Source organism: Hippopotamus amphibius, chromosome 4 (assembly GCF_030028045.1).
Source record: "Hippopotamus amphibius kiboko isolate mHipAmp2 chromosome 4, mHipAmp2.hap2, whole genome shotgun sequence".
NCBI classification, from domain to species: domain Eukaryota; kingdom Metazoa; phylum Chordata; class Mammalia; order Artiodactyla; family Hippopotamidae; genus Hippopotamus; species Hippopotamus amphibius.
In genome coordinates this window covers 82,133,191-82,150,452 of record NC_080189.1, presented here as the reverse complement: position 1 = coordinate 82,150,452, position 17,262 = coordinate 82,133,191, and the positions used below count along the sequence as shown (strand labels likewise).

Below are 17,262 nucleotides of genomic sequence, written 5' to 3'. Positions count from 1 at the left end.
TACATTAATAGGATAATGGGATCAGCAGATTTTCATGAACAATATTATGGCTACTAACGCTCAGATTCAAGACAGCTGAATTTTTTAGCTGCTGTAGAATGCGAGTCTTTCAGAGAAAGAGAAACTGGGGCAAGACTTGGACACCCCACCACATTATCTATGGTGACATTTATGTGATGTCACACAGATGACATTATCGAAGAGTCCTCCTTGAAGAAACTGTATCAGAATTTTTCTTTTCATCGTCATTTCATGTCCACAGATAACAAGGTTGTTCATAAAGCACTAAGGACTTGGGAATATGGATTTATTCTCATTACGAGATGAGTACCCAATATCCCTATCGATATGTGAATGGAGAAATCAACCACTGCAAATCCTAAGGGAAATTTTTTTTATCAGTCTACTTCCTGCATGTCTTCACTATCAAATTAACAACTGTGGGATAGACTCATTCACCATATTTTGACATGAGGCAGGAATTAAATTGCAAAATGGATGTCCTTCTAGAACCCTAACAAATGTTGTAAACTAAGCATGAGATAACACACCAGAAAAAAAGGTCTTTTCTTGCTGGTCTGCCACCTACCTATCCTGGCCTCAAAATCAAAACACTGCTTTCTCTATAAATTTCTCTATATGTGATCAAATATGAGGGGCCAGCAGGTGACCCCATGCTTTAACTACTTCTTTCTGATGTCCTCCAGGCTGAAACCGCGTATTTTATGTCTTTAATTATGCAACTCACCTCATCTAACAATCACATTACTTAACTAATAGCTTCCTTCAGGCTACTGTTTAAAAACAAGCAAAATAAAATTAGAGAATACAGTTAAAAATATAAAAATGGAGACTACAGTTACCTGTGTTCACATTACTTCCAGAGTAAAATAAGTATTTGTGGAAGTGAGTTCTAATTCTGATAAATTAATTAGTTCAAAATCCTGGTGCACGATATGAACTGTGAGGATAATAGCTAGCATCATTTTAGAACATGCTATATGCCAAGTACCGTTCTAAAACTTTTTGTGTGTGTTATCTCATTTAATTCTCATCGTTACTCTGTGAGCAGTGGTGCCCTGTTTACACCCACTTAACCTATGAGAACCTGAAGCATGTTTTACTTAAAGTCACAAGCCAAGGCAGTCTGGTTTCAGAGCAAATGCCCTCAACTGCATGAATGCACGGACCAGGCTCTGAGAGATTTGAAGCCCTTGCTTACTGGTACAAAACTATTTTTGTTTTATCATCCTGTTTTTTATTCTCTAAAATTCAGGGGGATATCTTAAGAAATTAGTGTTTCTGTTAGTAGGTTTTTAAACTGAGAATTATCAAACTATAGCTTGATGTATTCAAGGCCCAGAATCCATTCTGATCTGACATGACAACTCTATCTCTCTGCAAATTCTTTTTTTGAGAGCTTCCACATTTGTAAACAAGCATGCACGAGAATCCAGCATGTCTTTCGAATTGGTCTATTGCAAACACAAGCATGTAACACAGTCAGACCTCATTTGGGCCATCCTTTGCTGGTTAGGTACATTGGCAATGAAAGATCTGAAGGCGTACACTTGGCAGTGACTTCAAAATATCCAGTTGGTCCTAGAAAGTTAACATGCTCATTATGTGCATTTATTGTATCTGGGCTCCCCGCTGTCCAAATCTCCCCCGAGTCTCCAATCAAGAAGAAGTATTGAGAGGAACACTGCTAACATGACGTGACTGGGCACAATACAGACTGACATGACCCGAGGTGATGAAGAGAACACTTATGGTTTCCCAACCATCCCCTCCCCAGTCCCTGCCACATATCTTAATGCATATTACATCCCTGCCTTGGCAGTCCCAGACAGAAAAGCCAGAAGAGATTTAGGAAGCTGCATCCATCGACACCACCAATGGTTCACCTGAAATGCTGTCAGCTTACAGATTGACTTGTACCCGCTGTCTGTATATACCACTCACTCCCCTGCCTTCACTTCCAGCTCTGTTTCCAGGGGCCAGCAAGGCATCTCTCCAGAGCCCCTAAACCCTTCACAAAGACCTAGGGATGCAAGTAAGAGAGCCATCGAGTTGGCATTTGCTTCATTAAGAGGGAAAGGTGGCAAAAAGAGGAACAGATTGGATTTCAACCTAGGACTGGAATAGAGAGAAAATAAAATCTGTACATCCGTGGTTGCTGAAGCAATCTTCCAAAGCAGTAGAAGTGTTCCCATTCCTGGCCCCATAACACAAAGGCTCAGAGCCCAATTTTAAGTAGGTGCTTTGTTTCATATTCAGTTTATCCTTTATATAATGCCTGAATTTATTGCAACTACATGGGACTATAGCTGAACAACACGCCAGTGTCGTAAATGTCAGGAATTCTCATCTACGCTATTGTAGTCTATCCAGAGAGTAATTCTAAAATTTCCTATGTGAATTTTTGATTGACCTAGATGTTAGGGAAATGTCTTACAATTTTTAAAAGTATTTTCTCTTCCTTAAATAGGAAGCACCGTCTATCTTCTTCAGAAAGCATTCTGTAGGTATTGATGTAAATGTTTCACTCAAAATTCATGGACAAAATTGCATATTCAATAATAAAACCAAATTACACATAATTTAATCTTTCTTTGAGATTAAGAAGCTTATTTTGAGAGCTCCTTGAAATTCTGGAATTTCATTAGGATTTCAACTTGTAGTGCATGAAAAGAAATGTAAACATAGCAGCTGGCAGATGACCTGAGAATTGTGTACCACTGGCAGTGTCCATCCTGGCAATTTGGGGAAGGTATTCCTCAAGGGGACTTATTTCAGAAGTGAAAAAAAGAACACACTGTACATTCTTTCACTTTAGGGAGTCAAGCCAAAAACAAGGAGAGTTTTCATTCAACATATATTAATACCATTACTTGCCTCATATACATTGTACACATATACTCAGAAAACTAAGATCAAGGCCAACCTGGATTTTAAATCCCATGGTGGTAATCTGGGATAAGACAGGATTTCTCTTTGGGCTGATGAATGAGAATTTTTTTTTCTCCTTAAAGAAAATCATTATTATCTTTTAGGAGATAGAGAAAGGCAAAAGGCACATAATGTAATGAGATGAAAATGGATTTTCATTTGCTAAAAATATATGCTGAGTCAATGGAAAGACTGTAGAACTAATGCAGTGAGATTTGGTTATAAAAGAATAAAGAAATCAATAAGATAAGGATATCACAATAATGGGGGGAGAATTATTAAATTCTTGTCCTTTTTTGATATTTCTTCTGACAATTAGTATTTCCGTCCTCATCAGATGCTGTAAACTTTAGGTAAATTTCCAAAGGAATTAAGTAATAAAATATGTTTTGAGAGAAAGAGAGGGGGGAAAAGGAAAAGAAAGAGAAGAAGAGAAAGTGAGAGTAAAGAGAAAGTAAAGAAGAAAGTAAAAAAAAAAAAAAAAAAAAAAAAGAGGCATCTTTAAAAGAGCTTCCAGGACTTGAATTAAATATGGCATTAATTTTTTTTTCCACCAAGTCTTAGTCTTGGCAGGTTTCTGCTAAATGCAGGAATTTCATGGATGTCGGAACTGGTGATGGAAAATGCATTATTATACACAACAATTGTTGTACTTGAGAGGAACTATATGGGAAAAAATAACACCCTAGAGTAAATACAAATGAAATTCATGTATCAAAACCAATACTGTGAAAATAGTTTAAATGTTTCTTGCATTTATATCTAGTCATTAACCTAAATGCAGATTTGAGTTCAAGCTACACTTCTGCCTCATGGTCAGAAGGCCTGAAAATCTGTGACGTGGAAAATTGGCAGGATAAAGAATATTGAATTGGCCTCCATGGAAAAACAAAATTTGGCAGCCATACCTCCTCCTTGGGTGGCTCCCCCCACCCCCTGTCAAATTCTCCTCCCTAGCTCACTCTTGTCCCAGGAAAGAGGCCAAGGGAAGGCCATATATGAGCTAAAACAGCAAGCTAATGTCAACCTGACCATTCACCAAGGGACCTCTCTCCTCGACCTTGAGTCCCATGGTTCAAGTGAGGCCCCCCCAAAGGTGCGAACCCTAGACTCACCCTCTGAGAGCACAAAGGTTGGAGGTTTCCATTTCTCCTGACTTTGGTTTCCTTCTTCCTTGGAGAAGGACGTGAAGTGAGGCGTCTGCCTTATCAGATGTGAAACTGCAATTCACAAATGAAAATGATAAATCCATTTGCAGAAATCCCTAAAAGCTCTTCCTCTACTCCACCCCTACTCCCACCCCATTTTAATCCCACAGTCAGTCTGGTTGCCTCAAGTAGACATTTTCTCCAAATTTCATTTAGTCTAGCAGACAAAACCCAGGGACTTCTCCAAAAGTATTTCTCCACCTGGGAAGATCCTAAGGACCCACCTCGCCCCTGGGGCCTGCCTCCCTCCCTCCTGGGGCTACCCCCAAACCCAGGCTCCATTAAGCAGCCCAGTGTTGATGGAGAATATTTCCCTTCCAGCCTCACCTCCAGCCTTGCCCAAACCCCACAGCTTCAGAGGGAATGTTCCCCAGGCCCTTTGCATGAGCCATTTGAAGCAAGAACTACCCCCGCCCCAAGTGAATGTTGTTTCCATGTGCTGTGCCTGTCTTGGTGGTTTCACCCTGATCTTTTCTCTCTTTGCAGCTGGTTAATAATCCACTAGCAAGTCAGGCTGCAGCGGCTGCGGCAGCAGCAGCTATGGGCTCCATAGCAAGCTCACAGGCCTTTGGCAATGCCCTCTCCAGTCTGCAGGGGGTCACGGGTCAACTAGTTACTAATGCACAAGGACAGGTGAGTGGGAGATGGGGACAAGAGTGCATTTTTATGGCAGATTGAACTCGGAAAGGAAATGAATTTCTTTTGCATGACAGTGATCTGTAACTGCAGCCATTCAAGGCAAATAAATAATGGTGACCAGCAACGTCAAGAAGAAGAGAAGGGTTGGGAGGTGTTTCTCTATTTCAGAAGCAAGATTTTTTTTTTCCTTCCCCTAGAATGTCTACTAAGTTTTATTTGGATTTTATTTCTATACAATGACTCATGTGATGACCTTAATGGAAGAAATTACTTTTCAGGACTGGGAGACTCTTTCTAAGAAAAATCAGTACATTTTACAAGTAAGATTTCCATTTTGTTTTGTTGTTTTGGTTTTTTTTTTTTGGAAACTTGGGTAATGGAGGAAACTGGTAGGTTTCCTTCCTTAATTGCACTAAGATTTCTAAATTAGCCTTAAGAAAGCAATTTCTGGATATACCAGGAGGTGGTGGGAAACCATTCAAGATGTCCTATAAAGGTAACAAAGAAAAGGTGTGAGTTAGAGTAAACCCCAAACTGCAGTCGCCGATGTGCCCAGCCTCGTGCTCATTCTCAATAGACCTCAGCGGTCTCTTGCATGCTTGTAGATGTACTTCAACCTGCCAGGGCCAGTGAAGCTTCCTCATGTCACCAGCAGGCACGTCTGTTCCTTCCCACTGCTCACGTGCCCACATCGCAGCCACCAGGATGCTGAAGGAGCTTCAGATGAATGTGGTCCTTCTTCAAGACCCCAGTAAACCTAAAAGCCACACACAGAGCCAAAAAAGGTTGAAGCTGATGGTGTCAGGGGTGCCCTCCATTCAAAGGCCTGACACAGAGCCCAGCCTCACTGGGTAGGGCACCTGGTTCTCAAATGTTGTTATTTCTGATGATGAAATGTGGGAGAGAAGGAGCTTGCATCTCTGCTGAGAATTTTCCACCCAGGGTTATTTACCCAGCAGTGAGGTCACTCCTCTATGCTTGGCCCGCTCTGGGGGAACAGGAATTGTGATGTCTTGAACCTTGTTTTATTTTACATAAAGAGTACACAGAGATGCATTATAAGCTAAACCGTCTCCATCCACATCCCACGGGGAAAAAAGCTGACCTTGTTGTATTTCCTGGGCGGGTGCAGGATTGTCCCGTCAGAACCCCGAGGCCTGAACGATGGAGCTTGTCAAAGAGCAGCCCCGGGTAATGAATCATCTTATCACAGGTGCACACCACACATATTAAAGGAGGGGTATGTGAACACCGTGCCCTCCACGGTCACCTTTCAATGTCGGCTTTAACCCTTGTTCCAATCCCTTTTCATCAAAGGATCATTTTATGCAGCCGGCTCTAAATGGAGGCTCTCAAAAGCCTATTAAGATTTCCGGAGGGATGGGGTATTGGTGTGGAGGAAAAGTTGGTTATAATATCTATACCTCATACTCAGATCAGGTCCATCCTGGAAGCTGTTTCTTGGAGTTGTGCTCAAAATAGAACACCCTGATTCTGTGCCGCCAGGCGGCTGACCCTTGAGATGTAAATTTTAAGAGTTCAAGATAGACACCGTAACCACTGATGTGTATTTCCCTCTGATTTTTCTTGTTCCCATATCCAAGTATAATGGACCACTATGCCCCACCTCTTGAGTATCTGTGATGGAGAAAATGCTTTATTGTTTACAAGGAATCATTAGGAGTTTCTTCTGATGATGATTTAATGGCGAAGCGTTTTTGGCAGTCACAAATTCACCTCCTTCTCAGGGGCTACCATTACAACCTTCGCTTTGTGTGGCCTTGGCCAGTCCCCATCCCAGGGGCTGCCTCCCCACAAGTACCCCTAAGGAAATGGGCTTCAAAGTTGCAGCTTGATTGGCACTCTGCGTATACTGAGTAAGAGTTGGTTTTAACCTTAACTTTTCTGTCTTAGAGACTGTGTTATGATAGTTGATTTGATAGGGTACACAAACCTCCTAAAGTAAAACAGACTTACAGAGAAATCAGTCACGGCCACCTGTGAAGTCCTGTATGAGAGTTTTAGACACATCTCAGTGGCATCGTGTCCCCTCCTAGTGCCAGAAGAGGGCAAGATGCGCCCCTTTCTGAAGGAGAGGAATTGGCCACGTTGATGCAGCACTGTGGGTGTTTTTAAAATCTTTGTAATATAAACACCATCGTCTTCCCAGAAAAAAGTGCTTGCCCTGCACCTCTTGGCACAAAGATACCTGTTTGAGCCTTACAAATTAATCAAATTGTACCCTGCAAAAGGCAAATATTATTTGCAGCATGTGTGTGTGTGTGTGTGTGTGTGTGTGTGTGTATGTACTCTGGCTTATATTAATGTGGTGCAAAAGGTAAGAATACATTGGAATCAGGTGAATGCAATTGCCATGCTCAAAATACCATGTAAACTAGGATTACTACATGCAGCCCATTTTCAATTGCTTAAAAATCTCCATGGGAGCTTTCCCAGAAAAGAGAAAACTCTAAATATTTAGATTCTTTCATTTGAGTTCTTGACATCAACTATTTTTTACATTTGAAAGTTCACCTGGGAGTAGTAACATTAAAATCTAAACCTAAGTTGGAAAAGCATGTTCCACTCCACTGATAATTTGCTAAGGTAGGTCTGTTGAAAAGGCAGCAAGCAGGGGCCCTGTGTTATCAGAAATGTCCTGATCCTTGCTGCCCACTGCTAGGATTCTCTTGGCTCCCTGGAAACCCAGGTGGGATTACTCAGTAGTTAAGAGCCCTGACTGATTGCAGATTTGCCTGGGAGTGGGTTTAGGCTCCACCTCTTTTTGGTCTTATGACATTGGGGCAATGACTTAGCCTTCCTAAACCAGAGCCTCATCCTCGAAGCTCTAATGCAGCCCCTATGAGGTGGCCTGGGCTTGTGGCCTGTGCTTGGAGGGCAGGTGGTCCTAGATCTTCCTCCTTGGCTGGGCAGATGCTCGTATAGGGAGACATGCCCAGATCTTCCTTCAAGCTCTAGGGCCTTAGACTCTCAACAAGAAGAACTCCTACCACCTGGGACTGCAGTTTTGCTTTCTTGTCTTGGGATCTGTGTTTCCATTTACTGGATCTCAGTAAATTTCGATATAGTTAAGGATTTTTTTTATGTTCTTTTTTTCCAGCGAGTAGTTATGAGCAAATATGGAGGAAAAACTTCAGACATTGTATACCCTTCTAACCCTGCCATTCATTTGCAGTTAATGCAGAAGTGAGACACTGGTCCAAAGAGTGAATAATTCTAACAAAATACTACATTCTAAAGTCACAAAGTGCATATCTACCCAGGGATGTTAAAGTATTTTAAAATTATATCACACACAACATCACTCGGAAGTGGGAAGGCACCAAGTGTCCTAATGGTAATTAGTGACAGTGAAACTGATAACGGCCATCACAGTGCTGAGAACATTTGGTTCGCTGCTTACTGAATCAGGAGCTCACGCAGGTGTGGGAGCCAGGCACTGGCATGAGTGCTAACTATAGACTCATTTGACTCCAAAGTCGGACAATCACCGGCTCTGTGGCCTTATGCAAATTACCTGAGCTCTCTGAGCCTCAGTTTCAGTATAAAATAAAAATAGTCAAAACTAAGACCCTAGATTATGAAGATGTTATGAGATGTGGGGAGGGGGGGAAGGAAAACCCACCACAGCACCTGAGTACACCGTTAGAGACTCAATAAGTGATTATCACCACCATCATCATCACCACCATGGTTTAGGGTTTGTCTAGCATTTTCTGGAAACCTGTCTTTGTTTTGGTTATAAAGCAGAGGCAGTACAGTGCACAGGCAAAGAGAATGGGCTCTGGAAGCAGACTGCCATTCATACCAGCTCTGAGACCTTGAGCAGTTGACTTAGCTTCTCTGTGCCTCAATTTCTGCGTCTGAAAAATGGGGATTATTATGGCACCAGCTTCTAGGACTAAAGGGCTTAGAACAGGGTCAGGCACACAGTCTTCATTCAATAATACCATCGCTCAGTAAATGCTGTTATTATTAGTCAAGAAGCTATGTGTTTTCGGCTTATAACCATGCACACAAAACTGCTGTGTGTGTGAGGAGTTCGAGAATGTGAGAATCTTAATAGTAGGACATTAGTTTCCTTTAGGGAAATCTCATCCTTACCCTGGGATAGTTCAGTAGGGGTGTGTGTGTGTGTGTGTGTGTGCACGCGCACCTAACACTTATTCAGTTGGTATGTTCAGGATTTGGCAAGTAGATTTACCATCGATTTGTTTAGCTATAGAATTGGCTTCCCTCGGGCCCCCGGCAATATCTCCTTATTGGCATTACTGCAGAAAAGTAAAAGCAAATGAAATTTTATTTTATCCTGGGGCTAGAGAAAGCATTTTACATTTTAACTGAAGCTCAGAATGTTTCCTGATGAAATTAGTTCTCGACCACTGTGAAATTTTCTTAAGTGGCAGCGAGGCAAGTCAAAAACCCTCCCTTCAGTCTTTAAAGAGCCAGTCAAGTGAAAAAATAAAAAAATCTACGAAACAACATTACTCGTTTTATACATAAAAAGAAGAAAAAAATTAAAGGGACTGACCCATTCAGGTTACCCAAGAATACACACAGCATGATATGAATAAACAATGGCTGAGCAGAGCTGGTTTGGCCAGAAGGAAGGATGTGCTGTAGAATAGGGGCTGCTTCCTAAATGACCACAAGGCCATGATTAAAGAAAAACACTCTGCTGATCCTAACAGTAGCCTGGGCTGGAGAGGTGGATGGAGAGGCAGGACCACCACCAGTGCCAACTGGAAGGGCATTCCAATATCATAACTTTCCAAAGTGCTGAAAAATACATGCCTTAGAATTGAAGAAACTTGATGCTGACATTGGGATGTTCCTCTGAATTATAATAAGCTCAATAGCATCTCTAGGAGGCAATAGAGTAGCTAAGAACATAGGATTTGAAGGACATAGGTCTGATGGGAATATACGTGTAGCTCTGTGGCCTTGGATAAGTTCTAAAACTTTCCTGGGCCTCGTTTCCTCATCAGCAAAGTGGGAGTGATAAGACTTCTCACATACTTTTGCTGCGGGGTTAGATGTGATAAATAGCAGGAAGACTTCTTAGCACAGTGCCTGATACGTCTTAAGCACTTAGTAAGTTATATTAATTGATCTATAAATTAATGCCATTGCTATTTTTTAGGGTGAAAAGTCAGCAATTGACCGTGAACTCTGGATTGCTAAAAGTCACTCAACACAATTTTAAACAGAAAGATTAGAATCTTTTAGAGAGAATCACTACAAGATTAGCAAAGATAAAGTTATAATAAATGCAAATCTTAGCCAAAGGATTGAGATATAATGAACTCATAAGTGTCCTTTGAGTCCCTATGTAGGTTTGATTAGGTCTGTCTCTGCAGGAGAACTGACAAAGCCACAGCTGCCCACTTTGCTAAAACTAATTTTGAACTTTACGCAAAGGAGGTCAAGTGTGGAGCTTTGACAATGGGACTAGAGCCAATGAGATGCACTAGATGCATTAGCTAAAGCCAATTGATGGGGAATTTCGGGAGTTTAACATATACCCTTGTATTTCATTTTTTATAATGAAACATGTTAAATGTATAGAAAAATAAAAGATCATTTTTTACATAAAAAAGTACAAAAGACATCCTTGTTCACCCACCTAAATATTAACTTTTTTCCATACAAGCTTCAGTTCTTTTTCTTATTTTTAAAAGAAATAAAACATTACTGATACAGCTAAGGCCTTAAAACACCTCCCATTCCTTTACTTTCCTTCCCCATGTGATTAATATGATAAAAGTGGTGATTCCTTTCGTGCAAGTATTGCATTTTTACTACAAAATATTGATTTTTTTAAAGCTACAAAATCATATTACAGAATAGCATTTTAATACAAAAATAGAATATATTACGTAGATATTTTGCATAAATAAGAATCAAACATGTTTTGTTGAAAATTGAGAGTCAGAATCTAAAAATTCACAGTTGGCATCTGTATACTTCCCCACAAATATTATGAACAGAGGAATCTAGGTATGTTAATAAGCTCAACAAATGGGTTTGGCCATATTTTCTTAACCAAAATTCAAAACAGTCTGACAAAAGATTTTATTTGTTCTCATAGCCAGTCATTATGTTGTGCACCTGGAACTTACAGTGTTGTAAGCAATTATACTTCAATTTAAAATTTTTTATTTTATTTTCTCATTGGCAAATATCATTATGTGAAGTTTTCCGAAGGTGTAAAAATTCAATCACACCCAGTGAAATACATATCAAATAGCATTGTTTAAGAGAATAACATTTTTTCAATCAGCTCATTCTAGAGACTGGGAAATCTATGTTTATGGGGTTAGTAACATAAGAATTTTACCCTGGCTTCATCCGAGTAATAAAGATAAAACAATAACCATAATAAACCACCTCAATCTTTCCACTAACATATCAAATTTCCCCTTTGAGCCCAGTTAAGAGCTTTATTTCCTCATTTCAGGAGAGGCCATTGCATTAAAGCAGTGTTTCCTTAAGTGTGCCCCTCAAGACGCCGCACAAAAGGGGGTTTCCTGGGAGATGCGGGGAGGCTCAGCAGTTAATGAATATGCATGAGGCCGGGCAGGGGCCCCGCCCCACCAAGCGGATGCCACAAACCCCTTTAACTCTATTAATCTCGCTTTTCCCAAACTCCCTGTGTCCTCCCGCCATCTCGTAGAATTTACACTTTGGGAAATGCTGCAGGGAGTAACTTACATGCATCCCTATCCACGTTTTTGGATGTGAAATAATGACTTCGATCAAAAAGGAACCACTTCCAGGGAGCGTCTGCCCAGCCACTCGGGCTTCGCGGTGATTTCTGCACGGCTGTTTTGAGTGCACACACCTGCATCGCACGTTTGCGGAAAGAAGGGATCGCACGCCGCTCGGAAGAACTCCCAGGGGCTGCAGTGCGAACGCCGAGGGCAGACAGACGACAAACATGTGGCGGCCCCCAGGCCCCCCGCTGCGGTGCGGAGCTTTGTCACCTGCAATGACCAGGCAGGGGTAGGGTGGGGGCGTCCTAGCCATTCTGAGGAACGGGGAGCCCCTCATGGCAAACGGCGCTAAGGAGCCGCGATGGCCCGCAGTGATCACTGGAGATGGATTTGCTGGGAGGCCTTGCTGCTGCAGTGGCTCAGCTGCTGACACGCGGGGCCCGCTCGGGTCTCAGAGCCAGTCAGCGCCATGAGCACAAGCGCGGCTCTGTCCCTCACTGTGACAGTGAATTGTTCAGGCCAACCTTCGCTGCCAGGCCAGGGGTCGCCCCTCTCTCCCTCTCGGGCTCGCTCCTTACCGCCTCCACTTTTGAAACCAAAGGGTTAATCCCCTTAGTGTCGTCAATCTAAAGAGCTAGCCAACTTAAAGAGCTGGAAAAGTAAGCACCCTCGAAAATCCTTCTACTTCCTCCTAGGGCAAAACTCAGCAGTGCAACCTGTCCTGTGCAATTAAAGGGATAAGCAGAAAGAGTATGAAAAATCCAGTTTGGGGGATTCCCTCCAAAGACTGAGCCAGAGAGAACCAAGGGCTCTCTCATCTAAAGAAGAGGTTTGGATTGCTTTGCTGACACATTTTTTTTCTCTGGCCACTGCATTTTTTTTTTTTTTTAATTCTTCCTACATGAGTATTTCATATTCCTGGAAATAAGGAAATGTGTTCTTGTGTAGACACCTGGATCAAGATAGTTGGACAACCTTTCTGGCTAAAAATAGGAAAGGGCCAATTAACTAAGGAAGCAACCTGATTAACAGTTAATTCTAGATAGGCCATAAGCTACAATACTCCAAGCTCCCTCAAAGATAGTATGACTTTTCAAATCTTTGTTTCTCTAGCAGAGTTTACATTCCAATTAGTGCAAACTTATGGCAAAATAACACTAACGAATGTTCATGGGATTCATTTCAATGTGCAAAACTCTTTAACCATCTTCTGTCTTAGAGCAGTGATAGGTTTTAGCTGAATGTTCCTCTAGGCTAAGTGATTTCTAGAAAAGAATAATAGAAATAATAGCTCCCATGTACTGAGGCTTCACCATGGGACGGGTGTCATCTGTGGTACTACTGGTGCACTTCACCACAGGTTTGATGATCCCAACTGTGCAGCTGAGCAAACTCTTGGGAGAGTTAGGGCAGCTCCTTGGGATGATACTTTTTTTTTTTTTTTTTTGGCCTGGCGGTGTGACATGTGGGATCTTAATTCCCAGAAAGTGTGGAGTCCCAACCACTGGGCTGCCAGAGAAGTCCCCCTGGGATGATACCTTTTAGTAAGTGGTAGAACTGAGATGTGAGCCCTAAGTCCACACCTATTCTCCTTCACCTCCCTCACTTTCTGGGGTTCAAAGACCTAGGTTCATTTCCCAGATGCTCCATAGACTCATCACACTTTCAGAAACTTCATTACTCCATCTTCAAACAGGAACTGTAATTCTTGCCCTATCAACCTTAGAAATTTCTCTTGAAGATATGCAAACGCTCACATACTGGAAAACTGTAAAGAGCTATGTCTTGCCAAAATAAATACAGAGTATTTTAATCGATAGTCTCACCATTATTATTTTTGCTGATCAGAGGAACTAGGGAAGTAGTTGCAGGGAAGTCTAAAACAATAAGCTAATCTTGAGAAATTGACCTCAGATCTCTGCTTCATCTTGCCAGAGAAAATCAGCCTCAAGGCGTCAGGGTCTGAGAGACTGTAGGGTCCCTGCCTTCCAGCAAGGCATCCTAGCCATGAGGACAGCTATGAAGAAGTCTTCGCATGGGCGCTCACCAAAGTGAGCCTTTCAGAGCTAAGTAGGAAACTCTATCCCAGTGAATCCTTGATTGGAGCTTTCTATAGTATGACACAGCAAGATGATTTTAGAATTAAGCTCCCAAAGTGACCTATACATTTCTAGATCCTTCCCTTTGGAACCTGCCCCTCTAATGACGTAAGCCGTTAGTAAGAAAAAGAGAAATATCTAATTCTGTACTGTGAGTCTAAGAAACGACTGATCTTAAGTTACAATGTCAATTTAATAACAGCTTTTTTTTTTAATGGAAGAAAATATTACCACATTAAACAGCTATATCAGGTGTTAGGGGCAGCCTAATTTTACAAATTAAAAATGAAAAAAAAGTGGGGGTCTTATAATTGAGAAAATGTTAATAATTTGATAAATAACCTTAACCAAATCCAGTCTCAGAAAGACTGTACACAGGGCTGTTGATAATGGCTCTCTTTTTAGTCATTTTTAGTAAAAAGTCAGGAAAGGAAGTAGAAACTATTTATGTCTCAGTTTTTCCACCTAAAGAGTGAAAATTAAACTTGATTTGGGTCAAGGGGCAAGGAAAAAGAAGTGCTGAATTTTGACTTAGCATCCCTAGAGTAATATCAGCTTTTTTCTGCAATTTTTATGGTTAAACAAAACATTCTCAGACGAGGGAAGACATCACATTCACGTATGAGGTGCAGTCAACCTCCCAATAAATTTCCATTGTATCATTTACTACACCAGATGCCCAATAATGCACCCAACTTTCTTGGCCCACAAGTTGTTGACATGATGCTTTCTTCTTAAAGATGTAGGTATCATATCATCAATTTACAGGCCAATAAGAGAGATGAGAAGTACATCAGAGATAGCAATGGAAAAGTCACAACTCAGAACAGTGAAAGGAGCCAGGTTCAAGTTCAAATGTACAGTAGCAAGCTTTCACCCGATCCAACTGAATATGATGCATTAGCCATAGACCATTGCTCCAAATTGCTACTCATCTCACCACCTAACACCGTCCACCTTGTAAAAATAACAGTCTAAGTAGATCCCAAGAAGATGTCATAAAGTGAGGAGTTCAGAATATGACAGTAAACTCAAGATGTGATATGGCTTTATACTTACAAATAAATGGTATCAATCAGGCAGCACACAGACACACAAAGAAAAACACACTACACACCCCTGATCTGACACTTGTCAATAGATATTCACAACAATCCAGTCTCAGAGCAACAAAGATGGAACATGCAAAATGTCGACGTGCTCATATGGAAGGCAGCCTACGGTAAAGAGCGCAGGCTTTCAAATTAGACTCCATCTCCAAGCAGCTCTGCAACCCCAGGCAAGGCACCCAATCTCACTCAGCTGCAGTTTTCTCTTCCTTGCAATGACAACAATCTCTTCCACTCAGGGTTGTTGGGGTATTTAACAATAATAAATTTAATCAATTGCTGCTATTTGTTGAGCACTTTCTGCATGCCAAAGAGTGATTAGCATTCAATATTTTTCTTTTTTTTAATTCAAGTATAGGTGATTTACAATATTGTGTTAGTTTCAGGTGTACAGCAAAGTGATTCGGATATATATATTCTTTTTCAGATTCTTTTCCCTTATAGGTATTAGAAAATATTGAGTATAGCTGCCTGTGCTATACAGTAGGTCCTTGGTGGTTATCTATTTTATATATAATACTGTGTATCTGTTAATCCCAACCTCCTAATTTATCCCTCACCCTCCCCTTTGGTAACTATGTTTGTTTTCTATGTCTGTGGGTCTATTTATGGGTTTTTTTTTTATTAACTTATTTAATATCTTAGGAGGCACTGTGTGTGGCATGCTGGATCTTATTTCCCTGACCAGGGATCAAACCCCATGCCCCCTGCATTGAGAACGTGGAGTCTTAACCACTGGACTGCCAGGGAAGTCCCTCTGTTTTGTATATGTTAACTGATATCTTTTCTTTAGCATTCAGTATATTATTTCATTTCATCATGACCACAACCACAGAGTATGGTTTATGCCCATTGTACAGATTAAGAAACTTCCAAGATCACCCAGCTGGAAATGTCAGGATTCAAACCCAGTTTCGTCTGATATGAGAGAGCACTCATTCACTGTGCTCAATTATAATTGAAAACTTTGTTTTGTTCCCTGATGTATCCCAGTGGCTAAAAGAGCACATAGTAAGCATACATATAGTAATAAAATCCATGGACTGAATGGAGTATTTCATATAAGCTAATACACTATTGGTAAGCATGTTGCATACATTCATCATTTCATTTCATTCCCACAATGATCTTGCATGACTGTCTCTAATTTACAGCTGAGGAAACAGAGGTTCAGAAAGTTAACCAGCTTTCCAGGGCCACAGAGTTAGAAGAAAATTGGAAGAGCCTGGACTTCAGCCTAGATGTGGCTGCTTCAAAGCACTGCTTTGCTCTGAGGGCGGCTGGCTTCAGCATCACGTGTCTAAGTGCCTACTGTCATGCCTGCCGTATAGCCATCATTCCATAAATATCATGCTCTCCCCACCTGAATGTTTCATCCACTTAGGGTGGCTGATCCAGAGTAGGGTCTATTTAGTATATTGAAGTTTTGTATGGAAATGCTTTTAAGCATAATGCCACCCAGCACTACTGTATCTGATAAAAACGGCATTTGCCTATTAAATTTTTTTCAATTTTTAAAACTATCGTACTAACATTTCAGGGTTGTTGTCAGGAGTAAAGGCAATGAAGGATGTTAAGTACTTGACTCAGCGCCAGGTACATAGCAAGTACCGAGTGCGTCTTGCCTCTCTCTTGCTCTCTTGACCACATGGATCTTGAAACCCTTGGTGGCCCCAGGATGCAGAGGGGGCCAGTATGGTGATTTTCAGTCTGCCTCTCGCACTATTAGAGTAATAGGGTAAGCGGACTACCTTGTTTTCTCTAGATTATCAGCCACAGAACGCTAAGTGATGTCTAGCTTGCCTCTATAACATGACTATGTGGCTAAGCATGGGATAGCATCCACTTTTCCTTATAACAAAATGTTGTACTTTATTTAATCAAAAAGCAGGGCCACAGGGGTTTTGCCGGTGGGTTCATTAAACTACTGTTGATTTCTTCTGATGCTCTAGAATAAAAACATTTCGCTCTACCTCCAGTAAATCTGCAGGTGATGCTAGCAAGCTCTCCCAGACAACCGAAAGGAAGAGATTTAGTGATATGTACAGCTAGAAAAATAACAATCTGTTTCAAATTCCCCAGAATCTGAGGATTTGATTGCTAGTTGAAAATGGATTTTAACCTGAGGATCCTCTCGGTATCAGTTATAAGAGAAAGATCTGTTTCTTTTCTTAATATAAAAGGTGACATCCTTAAGAAAAATACTTAAATCATTTACTTTTGAAAGGTGATATTCAGGGAATTCCCTGGCGGTCTAATGGTTAGGACTTGGAGCTTTCACTGCCAAGTGTGTGAGTTCGATCCCTGGTCAGGGAACTAAGATCCCATGAGCTGCACAGCGTGGCCAAAAAATGAAAATAAAAAATAAAAGGTCTCTTATTCAAAAAAAAAAAAAAGTGATATACAAAATACTTAGGTGAACACAGAAGGGAGTAACCTGACATGCTACTCAGAATTCTGAGAACTCATTTTGATTTTTTTGAGATCACAAAATCATATACATTTTAAAAGACTAAAA

The 17,262-nt window shown here is 41.1% G+C and overlaps 1 protein-coding gene across 2 annotated transcripts in view; it reads left to right on the top strand.

Annotated features, from left to right (window-relative positions):
• POU6F2 (POU class 6 homeobox 2) overlaps nucleotides 1–17,262 on the top strand; it is a 470,305-nt gene that overhangs the window by 414,998 nt on the left and 38,045 nt on the right. For both annotated transcript variants that reach the window (XM_057733429.1, XM_057733430.1), the window contains one exon: nucleotides 4,647–4,793. In XM_057733429.1, the coding sequence (XP_057589412.1) occupies nucleotides 4,647–4,793 (147 nt within the window). The remainder of the gene's footprint in view (nucleotides 1–4,646; nucleotides 4,794–17,262) is intronic.